The sequence below is a fragment of the Phacochoerus africanus genome, chromosome 1 (assembly GCF_016906955.1).
Source record: "Phacochoerus africanus isolate WHEZ1 chromosome 1, ROS_Pafr_v1, whole genome shotgun sequence".
In the NCBI taxonomy this organism is placed as follows: Eukaryota; Metazoa; Chordata; class Mammalia; order Artiodactyla; family Suidae; genus Phacochoerus; species Phacochoerus africanus.
Genome location: NC_062544.1, coordinates 84,705,632 through 84,729,080, shown reverse-complemented (window position 1 = coordinate 84,729,080; position 23,449 = coordinate 84,705,632). Strand labels below are relative to the sequence as shown.

The 23,449-nt window shown below is 40.4% G+C and overlaps 1 protein-coding gene across 4 annotated transcripts in view; it reads left to right on the top strand.

Annotated features, from left to right (window-relative positions):
• Positions 1–23,449, top strand: part of TBC1D5 (TBC1 domain family member 5) — a 537,689-nt gene that overhangs the window by 468,937 nt on the left and 45,303 nt on the right. For all 4 annotated transcript variants that reach the window (XM_047768951.1, XM_047768932.1, XM_047768961.1 and 1 more), the window contains one exon: positions 11,179–11,342. In XM_047768951.1, coding sequence (XP_047624907.1) covers positions 11,179–11,342 — 164 coding nt within the window. The remainder of the gene's footprint in view (positions 1–11,178; positions 11,343–23,449) is intronic.

The following is a 23,449-nucleotide window of genomic DNA, read 5'->3' as shown; positions in this document are numbered from 1 at the left end:
CTTTCCATAAGGTTTATTGTCTGTATCTTTGCCTTCTAACACACAATGATTATATGGGTTTTAATTTTTTGAAGAAAATTCTGAATATAAAATGAGACTTCACCATTGAAGTCAATAAATAATTTTTGGAAAATTGTTGGGAAATTCCATTTATGTTTCTCAGTATAGATTGCAATCATAAAAAATGGAGAGTTCATTTTTTGACAACTTGAAGAGTTTCTTTAAAAGAGTTTCTTTAAAATTATTTTTGGAAATGGCATATCCCCAGAAACTTTTTTTGGAGAGATATTTAGGAAGTTATTCACAAGCTAAAAAACTTTAAAACTTGGGGACATACACACACACACACACACACACACACACACAAATACACAGACAGTACTTCCAAAGAGAATTTAGACTTTCCAACAACAGAAGTATATAAGTATTACCCTATACTGAACTCTTAAGAAAAGCATTTATATTTCTTAAGTTGTCGCCATAGGCATTTTAAAAATGTGTATTTGTGTGTATGTATTTATGTTATGGATATCAATGTATATACATAATGTATATACATAGATATCATTAAATAACATTTATCAGGTTGTTTTGTTCTTTTCCATTATGATTTGTTACAGGATGTTGAATATAGTTCCCTGTGCTATACAGTAGGACCTTTTTGTTGTTTATTCTATATATAATAGCTTGCATCTGCTAACCTCAAACTTCCAGTCCATCCTTCCCCACCCCCACCTCCCTTGGCAACCACAAGTCTGTTCTCTATGTCTGTGAGTCTGTTTCTGTTTTGTAGATAAGTTCATTTGTGTCATATTTTAGATGCTACATATATAAATGATCTCATACAGTATTTGTCTTTTTCTTTCTGACTTACTTCACTTAGTATGATAATCTCTAGGTCTATTTATGTTGCTGCCAGTGATATTATTTCATTTATTTATGGCTAATAATCCAGCGTGTGTGTGTGTGCGCGTGCGCATGTGCGTGCATGCATGCACATATGCCACATCTTTATCCATTCATCTGTCAGTGGATATTTCGGTTGTTTCCATATCTTGGCAATTGTAAATAGTGTTGCTGTGAACATAGGGCTGTATGTATCAGTTGTTGTTGTTGTTGTTGTTTTTAATAAAAAAGGTTGAAAAAGGTGAAAAATCTCCTTGCCCAGATAACCACTGGTGACATCTTCAAGGTAAAACTAAAGCACATGTAATATTAGACAATCCTGATTAACTAAAAGGATTACATGGGGCAGAGGGACCTTTTCTCCTCCCACTTTTTTTCTGTCAGACCATTTCACCATTGTTAGGTTTCTTATAATTCCTTCTTAAAAAAAAAGTAGATTTTAAACTGAGGCATAACATGCATGTCACATTAACATGATAGCACCTCCTGTCTGGAGATGACCTCCTGCTGGACCTTCCAGAAGAAAGCACTAACAGAAAGGTCCCAGTGCAGACAACAAGCAGCTGGTAGAACAAAGAAGAGGGAGGTCAAATCACATTGAGCAGGATACAGCAATGACATGACAGAGAGCCTGCTCCCCTCACAAGGGTGAGAAGGAGGAGACTGCAAAGCCCAAAGGTTATCCTGGCGGATGACCCTGTACAGGTCACTCTGGGTGTTGCTGAGAAATGACAGCCCTGAAGCAGGACAAGTAGTTCCATTATGTTCTGAATAATCACTTTAAGAAGGCAGAGAAATGTAGATTATGTAAAACAAACTTGGGGGGGGGGCATCAATGAGCTAGAAAATGCCTCTTTTGGGAACACTTATTCCAAAAGATGTTAAATAAATGAGCTGGTTTTGGATTGAGAACAAGGTCAAAACCTGTGTTTTGCTACCAAACAACCTCATTCCACTTTTCTTAATCTAATGGGAGGTCACTTTGACTACAGCCCACCCAGCACCGCCCTTGTTAGACGAGCCCATGGTGCATCTTTGCCCAGCACGGGCTGTGAGTCGGGCCTGGGTTTGAACCATGCCTCCTTCACTGCCTCGCTGGAGGACCCAGGGAGGCCACCTGACCTCTCATCTGCAAAGAGAGAAAAAGAACAGCTGCTTCCAAGGCAGTTTTAGGGAGTTACCACCCCCTGCCCCCACAGGAAGCACTTCAGGGCACTACCTGCTGGTGGGGGGGGGGTGCAGGGTATGAGAGCAGCATCATTATATGTTTTCCTTACCAAGTCCCTCTTTGGTTTTCAGAATCAAATATGTGGAGGAACCAACTCGACACCTCTGTCTTTTCTTAATAATTACTTCTGACAATCTGAAGCCCCATGTGTGCATTCCAGCCCTGGATGGGACAGCACTTGACCTCTCTGGGAGCTGGAACAGGGTTTCTCAAGGGCTTCAGGGACAGCCTGCTTCCTTTCCCCTCTTTTGGTACCAAGATGTATGTTTTAATGATTGGACTTGCACCCTCTTGCTGTCTGTCACTCAGGTCCATGAGGTAACAGAGTGTCGCCAGACAAGGACCAGCTGCGTCCTGCCTTCACCTGGGTCCCTGTTTGACATCAAGGCAACTCCCTTTCTATGGCCACAGCACTGGGCTTGTCAGGCTTTGCCCTTGCCACTCCTCTGAGCCCAGCCTCCCACCAACAACTCCCAGACTTCTAGCCTCCTAGCATTTTGTCTTTGGGTGTCCTGAGTCCAAATCCTCCAGCTGGTCTCAAATTTATGAAGTTCTGCCTGACTCTTTAGGAGCACACCCCAGCTTTTCTGGCTTCCCATTGAGTTTAATGAAAGGAAAGTCATGAAAATATTGTACATGGGCAATGGAGGACCTTGCTATATTTTTGCCCTTCCTCCTGTCCTTGCTTCCAGCCACTCTGTAGTCAGGGCTCCTCGCTGCTGCCTTTGAAGCTCACTCAGTCAACTTGGGCTCTTGACCATTTGACACATAGCACGTAGGACCCAGAGCTTTAGCTGAATGTTTCAAAGAAGGACAGAGAATGACGGAAGGATTTAATATAGCCAGACACAGCCATATGTAGACCAAAGAGCACCTTTCTCACTTTATAGGAAGGTGCATCCCCCTCTCATGCAGACACAGCTCACATGGGGTGAGCATCTGAACCAGCAGGACAGGCTAGGTTGCCCTACTGGGTGCCCCTTGGTGTGGTGATCATGGGGTCCTGGGCTTAGAGCCAGTTAGTTGAAGCCTGTGGGCAGTCACCGCTCAGTGAAGCCAGTGCCAGGACAGTCCTTTGGCAGGTCTGTAACCAGAGGACCTGGGTTTGGAACTGACCATCATGCTGGTCATGGTCTGCATCTGCTTGGGTACATCACAGATGCTGGGGCCGCACGCGCCCCACATAGGACACACAGCCCATATGAGATAGATGCCTCCCTTGTGGATGAGAACTGTGACCTGTTGGGGCGGTGGGGGGGGGGGGGAGTGGGGGCACTGTCAATGACTTGTTCAGTGCCCCACAACTAGGTATCCGCAGAGCTCAGATTCAAGCCCAGGTGTGTCAGACTCAGCAGGTGTTGGTTTGAGGAACTCTGCCTTGGAAACGCCTCTCTCATCTGCCACCCCAGCTCTAGTTGGGGCCCTTAAAATCTCTTGCGTGGGCCAGTACAAGAGATGCCTTGTTCAGCCAAGCTCCTGTAACCCTCAGGCTACTTTCCTGCTTAAAATCTATAATAACAGCCATCACTACTGACAAGAGAAAGGCCAGCCCTTTTGCATGGGGACAAGGCACTCTTATGGGCTGACTGGCCCTGCTTTTGGAGCTTCACCTTCCCTCTTTCCTCCCTCCCCCACAGCTGGGTTACCAAGAGGAAAAAGAGCTCACATTTAGAGTACCAGCAAGAATTAGAAAGCATTTATATGATATCCTTCTCTCCCCAAGAAAACCATTGAAATAATCATCCAGTGAAAAAAAGCACTCTGTCGAACTTAATCTTATTTTATTTACTCTGGTATTGATGTCATTTTCAACTCCAAATGGATGGCAAGAAGCTCTGAAGGATTTATCCTGAGCTTGATGTTCCCAGCGGTCTAACTGCCTTGTGGATACTGTGTAATCTGCCCAAAATGACCCTCCCTGGGTCACCCATTTCACCACCACCCCAACTCTTCAGATTTTAAGATTTTAGAATCTGAAAAAGGAGCACTGTTTACACTTATGCATTTGCTTTTATAAACTGTGGTGGTAGGCTAGCCAGTGTGAGTACACGTCTGTATTTCACCTATGCTGCTGGTTTAGAAGCTTCTTAAGAGCTCCTGTTGTGGTCACACCCCCCCATCCTCAGTGCTGAGCGGTTTCTGTTGGCATTTCATAAGATCACTCTGCACAGGGCATGTTCCCCCATGTTTGGTTTTGAAGCAGAGACTACATGCTTGAGGTGGCTTAAGAATAGGTCTGTATTTAGCATATTCGAGAATGCCTTAGAGTTCCCGTTGTGGCTCAGCAGATTAAGAATTTGACTAGTATCCATGAGGATGCAGGTTCCATACCTGGCTCTGTTAAGTACGTTAAGGATCTACACCACACGCTGTGGTGTAGGTCACAGATGCGGCTCAGATCCAATGTTTTGTGGCTGTGACATAGGCCGGCAGCTGTAGCTCTTACTTGACCCCTGGCCAGGATACTTTCATACGCCACAGGTGTGGCCCTAAAAAGCAGGGGTGGGGGGATGCCTTAGGGCGTTTTTGTAAATCATTGTTTTGGGTCAGGCCTTTGGAGAAATAAACTGAGGCAAAGTTTGTGGATAGGAAGCTTTGGAGGAGTGCCTGGGGAGTGGAAAGACGTGAATACATTGCAGTTGCTGCTGGGACCTCTGGGCTGAGATCGCCCCTCAGTTGTGGACACTAGAAAATTAAAAATGAAATACATGGTTCACATTATATTTCTGCTGAGCAGCCCTGATGTATTCAGTCCTGGTTAGATTTTCCAAATTGAACATCAGGAGACCTTTACCATAGCCCCACAACATAGCACCCACTATGCCAGCTTTTCTCCAACAGGCGAAGCTGGTAGTGACCACAACCCTGCTCTCAGTGAAATGCGGCCTCTGTAATACAAGTGGGAATACAAGCAACTTGACCATCTAACCATTGGCTTTTTGTTTCTGGGAAAAACTGTGTGTGTGTGTGTGTGTGTGTGTGTGTGTGTGTGTGTCTCCTAAAAAGCTGGCTAGATGGGCCCATTCCCCAAATCTTGGAGTCACCCTCTCTGGTACAGAATTATAATATGTGTTAGCTTAGTGCTTAAGTTTGGACAAATCTTATGATATTGCTATACACACACACATACATAAATATATATATAAATCTTATAGGTGGGTAATCTGAAATTTGAAGGGACAGATACATTCAATTGTACAAACTCAGAAAAAGATGGAATTTTTTCCTTTCATTTTGTGAAAAAGCCATGTTCTTGCTTATCAAAATGCTTTGGCTTCTTGGATTTCTTTTTTTCTGTGGACTTTCAAAAGTAATTAGAAACTCAAAGCTGAGCAAACATTTCTTTTGTTTTAGTTTTATCTTCCACCACCCTAAAGAAATAAAAACTACTAAAGAAGTAGAATTCCAAAGAACAATGAGAAGATATAAAGGGGAAAAGAAAAACCTAGGTTTATGTAAACAAATTGCTTCCCATTTTATCACCTTGGGGTAAAAAATGCCACATATATACAAGGGGCTATGTTCTAGAATTTAGGAGGAACACCCCTAAACAAGTCTTTAAAAATAAAATGAGCAGGCGTTCCCATTGTGGCTCAGTAGTAATGAACGCTACTAGTATCCATGAGGACTCAGGTTTGATCCCTGGCCTCGCTCAGGCCTCACCCAGCCAGTTAAAGGATCCCGTTGCCATGAGCTGTGGTGTAGATCACAGTCGCAACTTGAATCTGGCATTGCTGTGGCTGTCGTGTAGGCTGGCAGCTGCAGCTCCAATTCAACCCTTAAGCCTGGGAACTTCCATATGCCTCAGGTGTGGCCCTAAAAGACAAATAATAATAATAATAATAAAATAAAATGAGGTGAGACAATTCACATAGGACTTGCAGATGGCCTATATTAATATGTTAAAAGACATTCAGCCTTGCTTAGTAGTTATCAAGAAACTTTTAGTTAACACAATAAAGCCCTCCCTCCATCAGATTAAATAAATAAATGGATAAAGATGCAATACATCATGTTACCTTTATACTTATATATAAATATATATTATACACACATATATGTATGTTAAAAATCTTAGGAGAAAGCAATTTGGAATCATTTATCTAAATTTAAAATGTACATAGCCATTCCATTTATGTAAATTTGCCTTATAGAAATAACCAACTTACCTAAATGTACCTCTCTAGAGTGTTGTCATTTTGTTTATGAAGACAAAAATATTAGAAAAACCTAACTAGGAGTGTTATAAAATTTTTTCTCTGCATTCATTAAAAAGGGTAAGATGTATTTTTATATATAACAACGACAAATTTTCATGACCAAGTTAAGTCCAAAAAGCAAGTTAGAGAGGGAAGTACTTTTGGAATAACAGAGTAAGGTCCTCTGAAAAATCTGTTTCTCTATAAAAGTAACAAGAAGAGTGACAGATCTGCCATAATCAACTTTTTCAGAACTCTGGAAATTAATCAAAGGATTGAGTAAATTTGAGGAGCACATATTCAGGGAAAAAAATGGCTAAATCTCATTAACAGCATGCCTTGTAACATTTTAATTTTCTTTGATTCCACTTCCTCTCTCCAGCTCTGCTATAGAGTTTTATAACCAGTAGTCTTATAACCACTAGAGGAAAAAGAATAAATTTGGAGCACCCTACAAGTCCCATCCCCAGTAAATTGTCACTAATTGACCTGTCCAGGAGCTTCCTCAAAAAGCCTCTTTCACAAGGCTTTTCTTTATTTGACTTTATTCAGAACTTGCTATGGGATAAACCCTATCCAAAGGGCATTCATTGAAAATAATCAGTGCCACTTACTTAACATCACAGCTGCCCAAGGGAAAAAATGGGGCAAATGAGAGGCTAACCAAAGACTTAACAGGAAAGTCAGAGGCAGGCAAAAAACTTAAAAGGAAAAATCTAAGGAATGAGACATCCATTGGAGGGGTTGAAAAACTCCAGTATATTCCTGGGAATCTAGAAGGCCATATACATGCAGGATTGTGCACATGGCCAGGAAAGGGATTAAGAAGGGTTTAATCTGTCATCTCCGGATGAACTTGAAGCTCTGCATAGGCAGAATGAAGGCCAGCGCAGAATTGTAAACTGCCCTCTGGAGCACTGAAGCCATGCCCTAACACACAGGCACAGAGCCTCCAGCAAAGGCTCAGAGACTTACTGGGTCAAGGCATTTAAGGAAAGGAAATTCCTGTGTCCTAACTGACCACTAAGCTAACTGAGCAAAGACTTCAGGGGCACACAGCAGCAAGGAATATAGACTTTACAGAATTAGTTTAGGGAAGTCATTAAAAAGAAAGAAAGAAAGGAAAACAGATAGCCAAAAAAAAAAAATCTGTGGGATAAAATGGAATATAATTTGCTGAGCTGATGCATTATTTTGTTAAAATATCCAGTTTTCATTTAAAAATTCTGAGACAGGAAAGAAATAGGAAAAGTATGGCCCATATTACAGGGTATAAAGCAATCAGTACAAACTGCCCCTGAGGAAGCAGAGACATGTACTTAATAGATCAGTAAACTATTAATCAGCTACTATTAATATCTTGAAAAAGTTAAACTGTGTCTGAAGATCTAAAGGAATGTATGAGACCAGTGTCTCACCAAATAGACAATATCAATAAAGTGATAGAAATATTTTTAAAGAAGCAAATAGATATTATAGAGTTGGAATGCAATAACAAAAATGAAAACTTTACAACAGAGAATCAACAGCAGATTTGAGCTAACAGAAGAAAGAATCATAACTTTCTGTCAATTGTCAATTGAGATGATCTGGTCTGAAAAACAGAAAAACAAAAGAAAGAAAGAAAACAGAGTTCCAGACACTCACAATACCATCAAATGTACCAATATACAGATGAAAGGAGTCCCAGAAGGAGACACTCAGAGAAAGAAAGTTGTACAGAAGGAATATTTGAAGAAATGCTGACTGAAGTATTCCACAGCTTTATGAGAAACATTAGTCTGTGTATCTAAGAAGCTCAGTTATCTCCAAGCATGATAAACTCAAAAGAGATCCACACCTAGACACATCATGGACAAACTGCTAAAAGCCAATAGCAAAGAGAGAATCTTGAAAGCAGAAAGAGAAGAACTATGCATGGTGTCCAAGAGAACCTCAGATTAATAGCTGACTTCTCATAAAAAATCATGGTGGCCAGAAGTCAGTAGGATGATATATTCAATAATTCTATGTCCAGTAAACTATTCTTCAAAAAGAAGAGGAGTTCCAGTTGTGGTGCAGTGGAAGCGAATTTGACTAGGAACCGTGAGGTTGAGGGTTTGATCCCTGGCCTCGCTCAGTGGGTTAAGGATCAGGCGTTGCTGTGAGCTGTGGTGTAGGTCATAGACTCAGCTTGGATCCCAAGTGGCTGTGGCTGTGGCGTAGGCCAGTGGCTACAGCTCCAATTAGATCCCTAGCCTGGGAACCTCCATATGCCATGGGTTCAACCCTAAAAAGCAAAAAAAAAAAAAAAAAAAAGGGAAAAAAAGAAGAGTTCCCGTCATGGCTCAGTGGAAACGAATCTGACTAGTTTACATGAGGACACAGGTTCAATGCCTGGCCTCGCTCAGTGGGTTAAGGATCTGGCATTGCCATGAGCTGCAGCGTAGGTCGAAAACTTGGCTCAGGTCTGGTGTTGCTGTGGCTATGGTGTAGGCCAGTGGCTACAGCTCTGATTCAACTCCTAGCCTGGGAACCTCCACATGCCATGGGTGTGGCCTTAAAAAAAAAAAAAAAGACAAAAGAAAGAAGATATTAAGACAGTAACAGGTGGAACTTTGATAGTCTAGAACCTGAAGGTGCTTTTGTGGCCCCAGGAGCCCTGCACCCCCTCCTTTCCCAGCCCCAGGGCCACCTCTGCTTGCCTTCAAGACTCAGCCCTGACATCACCCACTGCAGTTTGGATTGTCCAGGAAGCAGACCCTGAGACAGAGCTACAAGTACAAAGGTTTATTAGGGACTAACATCTGTGACAGGAAGAGAGGGGAGGGAATAGTCATCAGACTGTGATGTAGACCTCGCAGAAGTCTCTGGAGGCTGGGCAGGAAGCCCTGAGGCTGAGTTCCTAGTAGAGGTGTAGTCGGGGGAGCCCTTTATTGCTGGTCCCTGGCTGGCAGTCACATGTGAAAACTGACTTTATAAAAACAACAGCTTATTGAGGTACAATTCCTATGCCATAAAGTTTACCTTTTTTAAGTGTATCATTCAGTGATTTTCAGTATATAAGCAGAGGTGTTCACCTCTTACAATTAATTTTAGAGCATTTGAAGTTAAACTTGAACCCTCTTTTCTTCCCACATCTCTGATGGATTTGTCAACAAATCTAGTCGGTTTTGTGTAGACTCTGACCACTTCTTACCATCCAGCTATGCTCATTCTGCTGACTTGGATTTTTGCAGTGGCAAAAATTGTTTCCCCGCTTTCTTGCTCTGTCCTATCACTAATTCTATTCCCAACACAGTAGTCAGAGAAAATTAAGTCAAATCATATCACTCCTCTGTTCAGATCCTCCAGTGGCTTCCACTGGCTTCCCTTGTCAGAGTGAAAGTCATCAAAATTGTCTACAAATCCCCACATGACGCCATGCCCTTCTGCTTCCCTGACCTCACCCCTGCCCCTCACTCTTAGCTTTCGCCTCACTGGCCACCTTGCTGTCCCCTGAAAACACAGAGGTCCTGCTTGCCGTCCCTTTGTATTATCTGTAAAGCTGGTATTTTACCTTTTTCAAGTTTTTTTTTCCCAAATGGCATACCCCTCAAGTCAGTGACGCCTTCCCTGATCATCCTTTAAAACTGCACTCAGATACTCGCAGTGCCCTTTACTGTTTTATTTTTCTCCACAGTATTTACTACCATCTAAAATTGTACTTATTTTACTAATGTATCTGTCTGTCTCCTCTCACTGGAAAGTGAACTCCTCAAAGGGAGGAATTTTTGATGGTTTAATTTCCCCTGCTTCCCTGCACCCACAAGCGTGTGGCACTTTAGGCCCTCAGTTACAACGAGCCAATGAATGAGTGAATGCACACCGGGTACTGTGCTAGGTCCTTCAGTCCCCATTGTACTGAGACTTGTGTAGGTCAGGCCACAGCCACTTGGGTTCATTTCTGCCTTCTGCACCATGCTACCCTCCCAGTTGGCCTTCCTAGAGCCTTTGTTCTTGCCTAAGGGAGCGCCACGGCTCCAGAACTTCTCAGTGTAAAAGGCACTGCTGGAGTCACAGATGCACCCACCTTGATGCAGGGGCCAGTCTGGGCCACGGCCCTTTGACCCAGCACCTCATCCCATTTCCAAATGCTTTCCACCATGGGCGGGGGTAGCTGTGTATCTGTCCTGCAATTAATGTGAAGGAAAAAGCCTCCTTTGAAAAACTGGTGAAGAGTTTAGATTTTTTTACCTTCATATAATGTGCCATATAATCGTTTTATGGATGCTAGTATTAAGGATGATTCCATTAGTGAGGGAAAGTCCTTTCACTTGACCTGTGATTTCTAAACACTGGATATTTTAGTTTTTTATATGTATACCACATTTAGACCATTATAGTATAAATAACTTGTAGAAAACTATAGCAGTACTTCATTGTTTTTAAAAATAATCAGTTGGAGTTCCTGTCATGGCTCAGTGGTTAACGAATCTGACTAGGAACCATGAGGTTGCGGGTTCGATCCTTGGCCTTGTTCAGTGGGTTAAGAATCCGGCGTTGCCATGAGCTGTGGTGTAGGTCACAGAGGTGGCTCGGATCTCACGTTGCTGTGGCTGTGGCTTAGGCTGGCAGGTATAGCTCTGATTAGACCCCCTAGACTGGGAACCTCCATATGCCTCAGGAGCATAGAAAAGGCAAAAAGACACACACACACACACACACACACAGCTATTCTGATATGTAAAAATGCATGCATTTTAATAATCCACAGTGTCTTTATGTTGACAGTGTGAATAAATAATATCATAATTGATCACAGTAAATTCAGCAGCAGTGAAAGAGTCTGTTGTTTCATTATTCCTACTTTGCTTTTTCTTACAGGACAAAGTTCTAAAAACATCAGTTCATCTCCAAGTATTGAGAGTCTGCCTGGAGGAAGGGAGTTTACAGGCTCCCCACCATCATCTGCTACTAAAAAGGACTCCTTTTTCAGCAGCATCTCCCGTTCCCGCTCACACAGCAAAACTATGGGCAGAAAAGAATCTGTAAGTATTTCAAGGATGGTCTCTTTTTATCCTTCATTTTTCTCTAGAGTGGTGCATTTTTAAAAGTTTTATGAAGTTCTTAAAATTTGTTGTAACTAAAATGAATTATTTCATCAAAAATATTTTAATTTTATTATCATTCAGTAATTTTTTGTTTACTCCCACAGCATTTGGAAGTTCCCAAGGCCAAAGATTGAACTTGAGCCACAGCAGTGACAGTGCCAGATCCTTAACCACTAGGCCACCAGGGAACTCCTAGTTTAGTAATGTTTTAAGGCTCTGGTCAATACTACACTGGGGGGAAGAAAGTAGCATCGATTTAAAATAAGTTAAATTCCAAATCTTGGTCCCCCTTTTTTTTTTTCTCTACAAATGCCTTTGTCAAAGCCTGTGCTTTCTTCTAAAATATAACAGATAGCATGGTACCAAATGAGAGAATAAGACACTTAAAATGAACCAAGCTGTTTTTTCAGCTTAAAGTATTTCTTAAAAATTAAAATTAACTATTTTACCAATTGTCTTTAACAGTTACACAAATTACATTGAAACTATGGTATATTGATAGCTACTCTCTAAGCTCCTTTGTTTACATTACTTAAAAGGACATAACTAAAGCATATCAACTACTTAAAAAATCTGACTGTTTCTGAAAAAAATTTTAAGTCGTCTTCACAGGAAACAAAACATTTAGTCACATTTTACAGTTAGTTCAACACTCGATATTCTAATATGCAGAATTCATCTGACTGTTGGAAGTGGGTGCAAATGTAAAATATTACAGAAAAGAACCTAACTATTGCTGAAACAGTGCTAAGATGGGGAGGAAGGAAACTTGTGAAACCTTTGAGGGATAATTATTTATGGCACATAGACCAGGTAACAGCATGAAGTCTATCTGCGTGACTTTATGACCTTGCATGAAACACTCAGCTTCCTGATGCTTCAGCCACCTCCTCTGTAATTTAAACAGCATACTTTGCTCTCTGAAGGGAAGAGTTCACTACATACTCTCTTGAAGTGCTTTCCTTGTGTAAGAACTGTGATTTTCTAATTTGTAGAAGAGCAGAACAGCAGCTTTAATGCAACCAGTTAGCTCTGCTTTCTCCTAAACTCCACTCCAAGGACAGTTAAGGTTGTTATGATAAACCCTCGAGGAATAAGGAAACACAGATGACAACAGCAAAAAGATGCTGTTACTCGGAAAGCAGATGTTAAGTGGAAACTAACTTAGCAGCCTAAGAAAGCTCAATGCTAAGCCAGCAGTAGGGAAAAACCAAGAAGCAACTTGACTTAGATGGCAAAACCTTCTAGAAGCTCAGGAACTGGAAATGGGGTGAAAGTGGTGGTGGAGACGTGGTGACTGCTCACAAGTCTCTAGAAGAAGCAAGTAGACTTCCTCACTCTGGAGAAGACTGGAGGTTTCATTCTCTAGAAAGTGTGAAACAGCGTCTCTGGACTGAGACAGATCAGGAGTAATTGCTTATGGGAAATATGCAGCCTTCCTAGAAAGAGGGCGTTGAATGTATTTGAATACTGAATGGAGATCCTCAGACCTCACCCCACTTGCTTCCCAGAATACCAGTAAGTATTTCCCTTCAGGCAGGAGGTTGGAAGGGTTTTCTCTGGGCAAAAGTCACAAATTAAAAAAAACAAAAACAAAAAACAAAAAAAACACACAAACACACTAACCTTAGGGGTTTTCCAGGAAAACGGCCAGTTCACTTTATAGTGAACTCAGTCACCACAGGCCCATCTAAGCACAGAATTTTATAGTAGGTTGTAGTTTACACTATTTTATATGAACAACACAGCCAAAGATCACTGGATACTGGAGGAGAACATCTGATAGACAGACAAATAGAAAAAAACCAACTGGGAAGAGAGACATCTTTGCAGGAGAAGAACGCTTCAGAAAAAAATATTCATCCAGAGAATAACAGAAAAAAAAATTCATCCAGAGAATAACAACAACAAAAGCTTTTAGAAATCAAAAGATGACATCTGAATTGTAAAACTCATTAGAAGACTTAGAAGATAAAATTGAGGAAACCTTCCCAGAAAATAGAATCCAAGAGAGAAAATGCAAAGTAAGAGAGAGAAAAATAAGAAAATTAGAGAACCGGCCCAGGAGGTTCAAAATCTAAAAAAATAGGAGCTCTAAAAAAAGAGAACAGAGAAAATGAAGGAAATAATCAAAAATATAATTCAATAAGTTTTTTCCACTAATAAAAGACTTGAATTTTCAGATTGAAAAAGTACATAGGTAAAAACCCACCCATACCCAGATACATCAATGAAAACGTTCACAACTCTGGGAACAAAGAGCTATCCTACAAACAGGAAAGTTGAGGGGCAAGAAAGATTTCCAACAAAGGATCAGGAATTAGAATATCTCCAAATCTCACATGGCATCACCAGAAGTAAGACAGTGGAGGAATTCCTTCAGAGTTCTGAGAGAAAATTGCTTCCAACACAGAGTCCATCCATCTGTAACCAAATGAATTAAGTATCAGGATAGAATAAAGAACCTTTCAGACATTCAAGATTCAAAAGGTATATCCCCATGCTTCTATTCTCAGAATTCACTGGAGGATGTACGCTACAGAAACGAGGGCATCCACCAAGGATAAAAAGCACATGAGAACAGGAAATAGAGCATCCAGGGCAAGACCTAAGGATCCCTGAGAAGGGTGAGATAGGCAATCCCAAGACTGTATCAAGCCCAGCTGCTTGGCAGGTCTAAGGAGCAACAGCCAGCTCGGATTGGAACAAGTCCAAAGCTTCCAGAAAAATTTCTCTAAAAAGATAAAATTGGAAGAATGGCTAATATATTTGAACACTGAGAAATTTACACAAGTAGGGGTGAGTTGAGGCTTAAAGTAGTGCTAACTTTATGAAGACTAAGCCATTAAAACACAGAACAGTGCCCCAAAGGAAAACAAAGAATGTACAGGAAAAGACAGAAGTGTATGGATACACCTGGTCGCTGAGCCATGCCTAGAATTTACATGGACATTATAACATAAGTGTAGCAACTGTTAATCATGATAAAAATGCATTGCGAAGGTGGGTAGGGAACTGCTTGCTTGGGAAGGGGTGGGTGGGAGCAGGTGGTGTGGTCAATAGACGTACATCTTCATCTTGCATCGTGGAAAATTAGTAAATAATACACCCTAGAAAAATCAGGAGGCAGCATTATAAGCTAGATATAATAAAGGTGAAAAAAAATGGGTAAAAGAATTGAAAGTGGTTGCTTGTGGAGAACAGGAAGTGGAGGGTGGGGCCATGTGAGCTGTTTTTCACAGCAAGCCTTGTAGAATCATTTGACTCTTCAAAGTGTTCCACATATAACTTAGATTAAAAATAATAACTAAAAATTGCAACAGATATAGAATGTATTGGTATAATAAACCAGAAGAGGAGCTGTCTGCCTGTACAAAGAGCATGTCTATGAAGAACCAGAATAAGGACTAACAAATGGGAAAGGCATATGGAGACATGTGTGATTTGCGTTGTCATATTCTGGTGGCATATGGATTAGTCTACAACACCAATTAATTACTTTTCTTTATGGTGCTACTGTAACTTAAAACTGAGAAGTTGAGCAAAAATAGAAATAGCGTAAATCTAACTCTCTCCATAGACCTGCTGTGAACTGAGAAACAGAATGCCCAATTATTATTCAGAATTTAATGTATTTCCTAACTTGTGAGAAGTAAGTAGACAGAAGTTTGCCAGAGAAAGCCTGTAGTTTTCCAAATAATAGGTGATTATTTTATGAAATAATATAGTCAGTGCTCTTTGCCAGATAATTCTAGTTCTGTCCCATTCTAGACTCTTGCTAGGCTTGCACCTGTGTCCTCTGTGATTTGTCAGAAGCATGTGTCCAGGTCTGTCTGGCAGTGTAGGCGTGTGTTGCCACCAGAGAACCTTCCAAAGCTCTCTTGCCCTCTGGCATAATGAGCAGAGCCCACCTGCCAACTCAGGATAGGCACGGAGTGTGAGTGAGAGAGAAGCCTTTATTGATTTCAGCTGAGTAGCACACAGCTGGAAAGTGTTCAGTCCCAGAGCTGAGAGTCATTCTCCCATGGGAGCTACCTGGGGCCACCAGAATGGTCTCCAGGGACCCAGAGCTGATGACCAGGCCCCTGCCATCCTTGAGCCCATTTTGCTTTTATTTCCACCCCTGTTTGGTGTTAAATAGGGATAGTCCACGTCCTCAGAAAAGTTCAAGATAATTTTTCATTAACGCCATCATCATCTCAGTTTCTCACACAGCAAATGACCAGACGCTGAAGCAAAGACATTTCTTGCTTTGGATCCCCAATGCCCTTAAACTGTATGAGGACTTTCAGATTTCAAGAGTCAGGTTATCTTTTTTTTTTTTTTTTGAAATTTTATTTTTATTTTTTTTACAGAATAAAATACATATATTTAAACACAATTACATTCATGCAGATTATTATATCATGGATCTTAAGAAACAGATTAAGTGATTCCCTCTGGAGAAGTGGAATGGAAAATATGCTGAGACAAATAGGAAATTTATTCTATACTTTATCCCATTTTGTATTGGCTTTCTTTCTTTAAAAATTAGCATTATATTAAAATCGTGTATATTATGCAGCTAAAATTTATAAAGAAGAAAGCCTTATATACCATTAAATATTTTATATAGCATCATAAAAAGAATACCTTAACTAGTAAGAATAACAAAAATAATACACCCTCTGAAAATAAGTAAAATATAAAATGCACAAATTGGTTAAAAAACAGTGTAACTATATAAATATGTCCTCACAATTTGTTACATTTTATTGATTCTTCAATAAAGGCATTACACCATTCTAGGTGATGTGATAAACAAGACATTATAGACCTTACATTGTGCCATGGAGAGAAATGGTTATTAATAATACAATTGTAGAACTGTATTATTTAATTGTACAGTTGCCTTAATTATAATTATCATAAATTCTTTGATGGAGAGGAAATCAGAATCAGATCTAAGAAGACTTCAGCATTCCAAGAATGATGTCAAATGACCCCCTTCCTGGTGTATTATGCACTTATTTGCTATGAGATATATTTCTTCTCCAGAGATTCCTTGTTTGTGTGTCAATTGTAGATTTTTGGTTTGCAGTTATTCTGAAGTTTTGATATAAGAGTCTATATGTATATGAGATTGTTTTAAGTTGTTGTTCTCTTAATTGCAAGTTCACCTCCAGTGTCCTGCATTTGTACTCTCCTCTTCTCATGATTTCTGATTTTGGTGGTATAATTGTGCATGGATGATTTCGTATCTTTACTGTGTATATACCTTTACTGGTGAGCCTTGTCATTTGTGGTAATTTTGTTTCTGATTGTGGTCTTTTCTTTTCTGCCTAGAGAAGTTCCTTTAGTATTTGTTGTAAGGCTGGTTTAGTGTTGCTGAATTCTCTCAGCTTTTGCTTATCTATGAAGGTTTTGATTTCTCCTTCAAATCTGAATGAGATTTGCTGGGTAGAGTAATCTTGGTTGGAGGTTTTTTCCTTTCATCACATTAAGTATATCATGCCTCTCTCTTCTGGCCTGCAGAGTTTATGCTGAAAAATCTGCTGATAACATTATTGGGGTTCCCTTGTATGTGACTTGTTTCTTTTCCCTAGCTGCTTTCAAGAGTTTCTCTTTGTCTTTAATTTTGGTCAGTTTGAGTAATATGTGTGTTGGTGTATTTCCCCTTGGGTTTATTTTATATGGTACTCGTTGTGCTTCCTGGATTTGAGTGAGTGGTTCCTTTCCTATGTTAGGGAAGTTTTCGGCGATTATCTCTTGAAGTATTTTTTCTGTCCTTCATTCTCTCTCTCTTCTCCTTCTGGCACTCCTATAATATGGATGTTGGAGTGTTTAACATTGTCCCAGAGTTCTCTGAGACTCTCTCTTCATTTCTTTCCAATCTTTTTTCTCTTTTCTGTTCTGCATCCGTAATTTCCACTAATCTGTCCTCCACCTCGCTTATTCTCGTTCTTCTGCCTTCTGTATTCTACTGTTAGCTGCTTCTAGTGAATTTTTTATTTCAGTTATTGTATTTTGCATCTCTTCTTGTTTAAGTTTTATATCTTGTATCTCTTTGCTCAGTGTTTCCTGTAAGTTATCCATCTTTGCCTCCAGTTTATTTCCAATGCCTTACATCATCTTTAGCATCAACAATCTAAAGTCTTTTTTCTGGAGGCTGAGAATCTCCTCATTGCTTAGCTGATTTTCTGGGGTTTTTCTTGTCTCCCTCATCTGAGTTATAGTTCTCTGTCTTTTCATTTTTATAGGTTTTTGGTGTGGTGACCTTTTTACAGATAATAGAGTTGTAGCCTCTCTTACTTCTGGTGTCTGCTCGCCTTGTGGCTGAAGTTGGTATGGGGGCTTGCTGTAGGCTTCCTGATGGGAGGGGCTGATGCCTGCCCCCTGGTAGGTGGAGCCGATTCTAATCCCTCTGGTGGGTGGGGCTTAGTCTCTGGATGGGATTAGAGGCAGCTGTGTGCCTGAGGGGTCTTTATGTAGACTGTTTACTGAGGGGTGGGGCTGTGATCCCACCTGGATTGTTGTTTGCCCTGGGGCTTCTCAGCACTGTCTGAAGGGTGGGGCCAGATTTTCCCAAAATGGCCACCTCCAGAGAAAGGCACTGCTGCTGAATATTCCCAAGAGCTTTGCTTTCAATGTCCGTCCCTCACAAGCAGCCACATTCACCCCTGTTTTCCCAGGATGTCTTCCAAGAACTGCAGTCAGGTTTGACCCAGATTCCTATGGAGACCTCGCTCTGCCCTGGAACCCAGTGCACGTGAAAGTCCGTATGCGCCTTTTAAGAATGGGGTCTCTGTTTCCCCCAGTCCTGTGGAGCTCCTGCACACAAGCCCCACTGGCCTTCAATGCCAGATACTCCAGGGGCTCTTTCTCCCAGTGCCAGATCCTCACACGTGAGAGTTTGATGTGGGGCTCAGAACTCTCACTCCTGTAGGTGAGTCTCTGTGAACCAGTTAGCTTCCAGTCTGTGGAGCTTCCCACCCAGGAGGTATGGGGTTGTTTATATCATGAAATCGCCCCTCCTACCTCTTGATGTGGCCTCCTCTTTTTCTTCTGGAGTAGGGTATCTTTTTTAAGGTTTCCAGTCCATTTGGGTGGAGATTGCTCGTCTTTAGTTGTGAATTTTGTTGTTTTTAGGAGAGAAGTTGAGCTTCAGTCCTTCCATTCTGCCATCTTCATCCTCTCTCCAAACCTGCTTAGAGTCTTGCTCTTACAAGGTGATCTTTTAAAGCACCTCAGGATTGAGAAATTGTTGATGCCAGTTAATAAAAGGTTGAAATAGCAGTTAAAAACAGACATTAAAACAAAGGTAATATTGTAGTTGCTATCAACCTAAGAGTGGTTGATATCTACTTATAATGTTTCTAATTGAATCATCGAGAAATGATTTTTCAACATCAATGTAGGTATGTCTTTTTTTGAATGAGAATCATATATTAGGTAATGGAACTTATTTCCTCTCACTGTTGCCTTTTTATGTTTATAGAAAGCCTTTCTGTAATGCACAGGCTACCTTCTTTAGATGATGGAGTATCACATTTACTCCTATTAAGGCTCCTGACCTGGTTGTATAATGAAAGAACATGAAACTCAGCTAAAAATCTGTAGAGATAACAAATTAAGCTGTGTACCATGTGTTTATAAAGGACATTATTATACTACTTTTCTGAAATGTGAGCAAACTAGTAGGAAGCTTTAAGAACTTCATAAGTAGTAGTATTGTTTTAAGAATTGGTATTTATTCACAAAAACAATTTTCTGTCTACTCTGTTTCCCAAAAGAATCTTTAGGGCTCACCTAATTCAGCCCAGATTCTACTCAAGCTCTGAATTTTCAGTGTTGAGGAAATTGACATTTTTGATACTTTAAAATTTTCATGATTTATTTTGCATGGTAATGTAAATTACATCCAATACTTAGTTTTCTAGCAGTCTATTTTAGTTGGTCATTTATCTGACTGCTAAATAAGTTTTTACTTGTTTTAGCACCATTAGTCATGTTCTGTGATTGTTGCCAAGTCGTTTTCCAAGAATACCTTTGCTAAAATTAAATAGGGAATATAAGAAAAATTCTAAAATCGATTTGTGTATATGAATAAGTTCTAACATTTAAGCACACTACCAATTTAATGATTTTTTTTCTAAATTCCTGATGAACTGCAGGACAGCTTGCTATGCTTTGTGATAGTTACAGACCAATTTCCAAAGATCTAAACTTATAAATGGTTCAGAATCCTCTCTGAACCACAGGAAATCAAAATTATCTGAGCTGAAAATCCTCACATAAAACAGGGTGTGTAATGAGCTGTCTACCACCTGCAGGCTCACAGCACCACTGGGGGTGCTGAGTCTTTGTGACCCCTGCATGCTCTCATCATTGTCTTATGGTAGTTTGAACATATGCCATTGTCATACTATTAGAATTCATTTTGATGGTATTCATTGCTCTATCCTTTATCACAACAAAATAACAAAAAAAAAGTCAGATGAATGAAAGCAGATTTGAACACAGATTCATACTTCTGGAAGTGCAGACAAATTGAAAATCACCTAATGTCCTCAGGTCATGTTCTAGGAATTGGAATTTAAGATCTATCCATATAAGAAATATAAGAGAGCAGTCCCAGTGAAGGTATTTTCAGTGAAATTAAGGGAGGGGGAACCACATCTAAAGTTAGTAATTAAAGTAAATAAAAACGTAACTCATCAATAAGAGAGTCATTAGGTGACTTAATACCATATAACAATAAAGACAGTAAATAATACAGATTCAGAATGTAGACCACCATGAGCTTTGTCAATCTAGACAAGCTTCATGTGAAAGATTAGACTTAAACCACAGGCGTATTTTTTCTTCCGCTAAATGCAACCGTTGTTTTCCCTTGTGATGAAGACCCTGTGACTTCCTAGGACAGATGGTGCTGTGGGTATTGAATAGGTGGTCAGCAGTGTCTGCCATAGGTGTTCTCTTCTCCCTCACATCTGTCCTCTGGCAGAGTGTAAAACAGTTGGGATTATATTAAGTTGTTTTTGGAAAAAATAAGAGACATTACTATCTCAAATGAGGAAACGTGTTGCCTATTATTTCGAATAACAGGAGTCCTGAGAGAGGCAGGTATGGAGTTAGTTGGAGTTAGCTGGGTGATTCGGTTGTTCATGGGCATCACCAACTTTCCATTCTGCCACCTCAGTGTGCTGGCTTTGTCCTCAGCCTGCTCTCCTCTTCCTTAAGAGGGTTTCCACAGAACCAGGAGCGTATCCTGTTGTCCTTCCCCCTCACACACAGCATCTTCTAGAGAAGTCTATTTGGAAGTTCCCCCACGGGTTTTCCCACCCTCCGTCTCAGTGATTGGCCAGAATTAAATCCTGTGCCCACTCTTCAGCCAGTCATTAAGGGGAAAGGTCTAGAGAACTCCATGGTGATGTGGAAAGGTGGTAGGGGTGTGGGACCAGACACGTTGATGGGCCATTTATCCCTAATTGCCAAAATGATTCATCTGATCCTTCCCTGAAGCACTTGCACTTGAAAAGATCCATTTCTTTTGTATCAGTAATATTTTAGTTGTGGATTTTTAGGCAGCTTGAGTTGGACTGGTAGTTGGAAGAGAGACATCGAACAATGGCCTTCCCAGTAGGTCAGAATTTTCCTAGTTATCTGATTTTTCTCTTCAGTCAGTGATGTATATGGTATATAATGTGGAAAGTATTGATTATAATGGATTTTTTATGGGTTTCTGGGTAGAATTGAAAGCTAGCATCTAGAATATAATTATAGGATTTTTTTAAATTAATAAACATCTAATTGTTTAATCAGTAATGCTAAGGATATCTGGATTAAAATACAGTCCATTTAAAATATACTCCCATGTAATATAGTTTATTGAGATGAATAGATATAAAATGAATTTAAACCTCAGCAGTTTTTCTAGCTTCTTTTAAGTCTTATCATAGGAATTTTAATTTAAGGCCAAAATGAACTCAGATATTTGATCCATGACATTCAGTTTGTCATCTGGTGTTATATGAACCATGCTCACCCAACACATCACTGTCTTTCTGCCAGTATGTCAGTTCAAGGTCAGGGAAGATGGACCATAAATCTTTGTAGAAGTGTCCTGTCCTTCTCTCTCCATCTTTTTGCCTCAGTTCATGTTAATACCATTGCAAAGAAATATGAGCATTAGAGGGAATGTCATAAGGAACACTCTTTTATCAACAATCTATAAAATGATGATTTTAAAATAGCTTTTGCTAAACATTTTATAACCAACTTTTCACATCTTTATGCATTAATAAATCTATTTTTAACTAAAACTCTGAGGAGTCTCTGAAAGCAGATCCACAGGAAATGGAGCTCTGAGCCTTGACTTAATGCCCTCTTTAGGGCAGTGATGATGGTGCCGTCTGGGGACAAATGAGACACTTATCCCCTCATGCTGGGCCCTCTTCCTCCATCATTTGTCTTCAGCCCCATAATCCCCATAAAACGCCAAGATGCCAGACTAGACTGTGTTGATCACTGCCCTGGAGGCAGAGACAACAGTTTGGGAGAGCTCAAGTGAAGCAATTAGAAATATTTAGAATCCCTGGCCAAAAATTCCTGTGGGTTTGAATTCTGCTAAATTAAATGTGTCATTGCTAACATTTGCTCCCTTCCAATGACCTTCCTTGAAATTTGACATTTATTTCATCTTTTAATGCCATGTTGCTTCAGGGACAGTAATTTGTGTCCTAAAGGCTTGTGTGCACAGCAGGGAAGGAAATGAGGGCTTCTCATTGTCCTGTGCACACCACTGTCAGCCGAGGCCAGAGGACCAACCGAGGAGGCTATTGAGTTGTCCTCTTTCTGCCTCAATGGCATCACCACCCTCTCCTACCCAGCCCCATCCTACTTTTAAATCTTCTGCCCCAGTAGCTCATCACTTATTCTTTGAAACACCTCTGTCTACTTTTCCAGGAAGCCATTTCTTTATACAGTAGGCTCTAACTCTGGAACAAATGGTTTTGCTCCTATTGTAGAAATTCTAAGCCTATGGAACAAAGGGGAGAGCTTTTCCACCTTACGCTGACACCTTAAGTCTAAGGAACGCCTTTTTGGTTGCCCCTTGCACCAGAGCTGCTTTGCCCAGAGGATCAGTCAGAGATTTGAGCAACTTTTCCCTTCCCTGAACCCTCCTGTCCCCCCAGATTTCTACTCCAAGATGTACATGTGCCAGGTATCCATGCATGGGTGGTAATAAGCACCAAGAAGCTCCCACCTCTAGCCAGGGAGAAAGGAACAGAGTTACAGAAGCCCCAGTGCAGCCTGTGTGCTGCTCACAAGAGCCCTGCTGAGGGCAGGTGAACTTGAAATCCAGCCTGAGCACAGCTCACTAAGAAGCATGCCCATGGCAGTGATTTTCAAAGGTAGTATCCATTCCCCAAGTCCTGACCCAAAGGAAGTGACCTTTTTCCTAAATAAACTAAAAGCATGCTTTAGGTTAGTAAAGGCTCCAAGAGGGAGTTTCAATTGTTGGGAAAATTCAGGGTCTTTTCTATTTCGTGGCAGTGATGTTGAAAGGGCATGGATGGTACTAGGAAAACATGTTAGCGTAGACATGAAGAACTAATAAGATGAGAAAACAAAAACAAAAACAAAATTTATTTGACCATAAGAGTATAACAAACATAATCATTTATACAGAGTATCCACCATTCATGCTGTATTAAGCCTTTCAACAGGCATGTCTATCATTACAAATGCATCTGATTAACTTTGCCCTAACTTTATTTGATTACATTAGTACTCTTTGCTCATATAAGCTTGACCTTCCTCTGGGCTGTTTGCTTGTGAAGTACAGTTGGTCCATAAGCAACTTTTTTAAATATATTGGAAAAAAAAACAAAACAGAAAAAAACCTACCAGGACCATACTCAGTCCTGACATTACAGTGGGGCAGAAGGGTTTTAAAAGCCTTGAGTATATGGATCACCAGAAGATAACATAACCCAATTCCCAAGCTTCCTTTTTTTTTTTGGTCTTTTGTCTTTTTAGGGCTGCACCCTCAGCATATG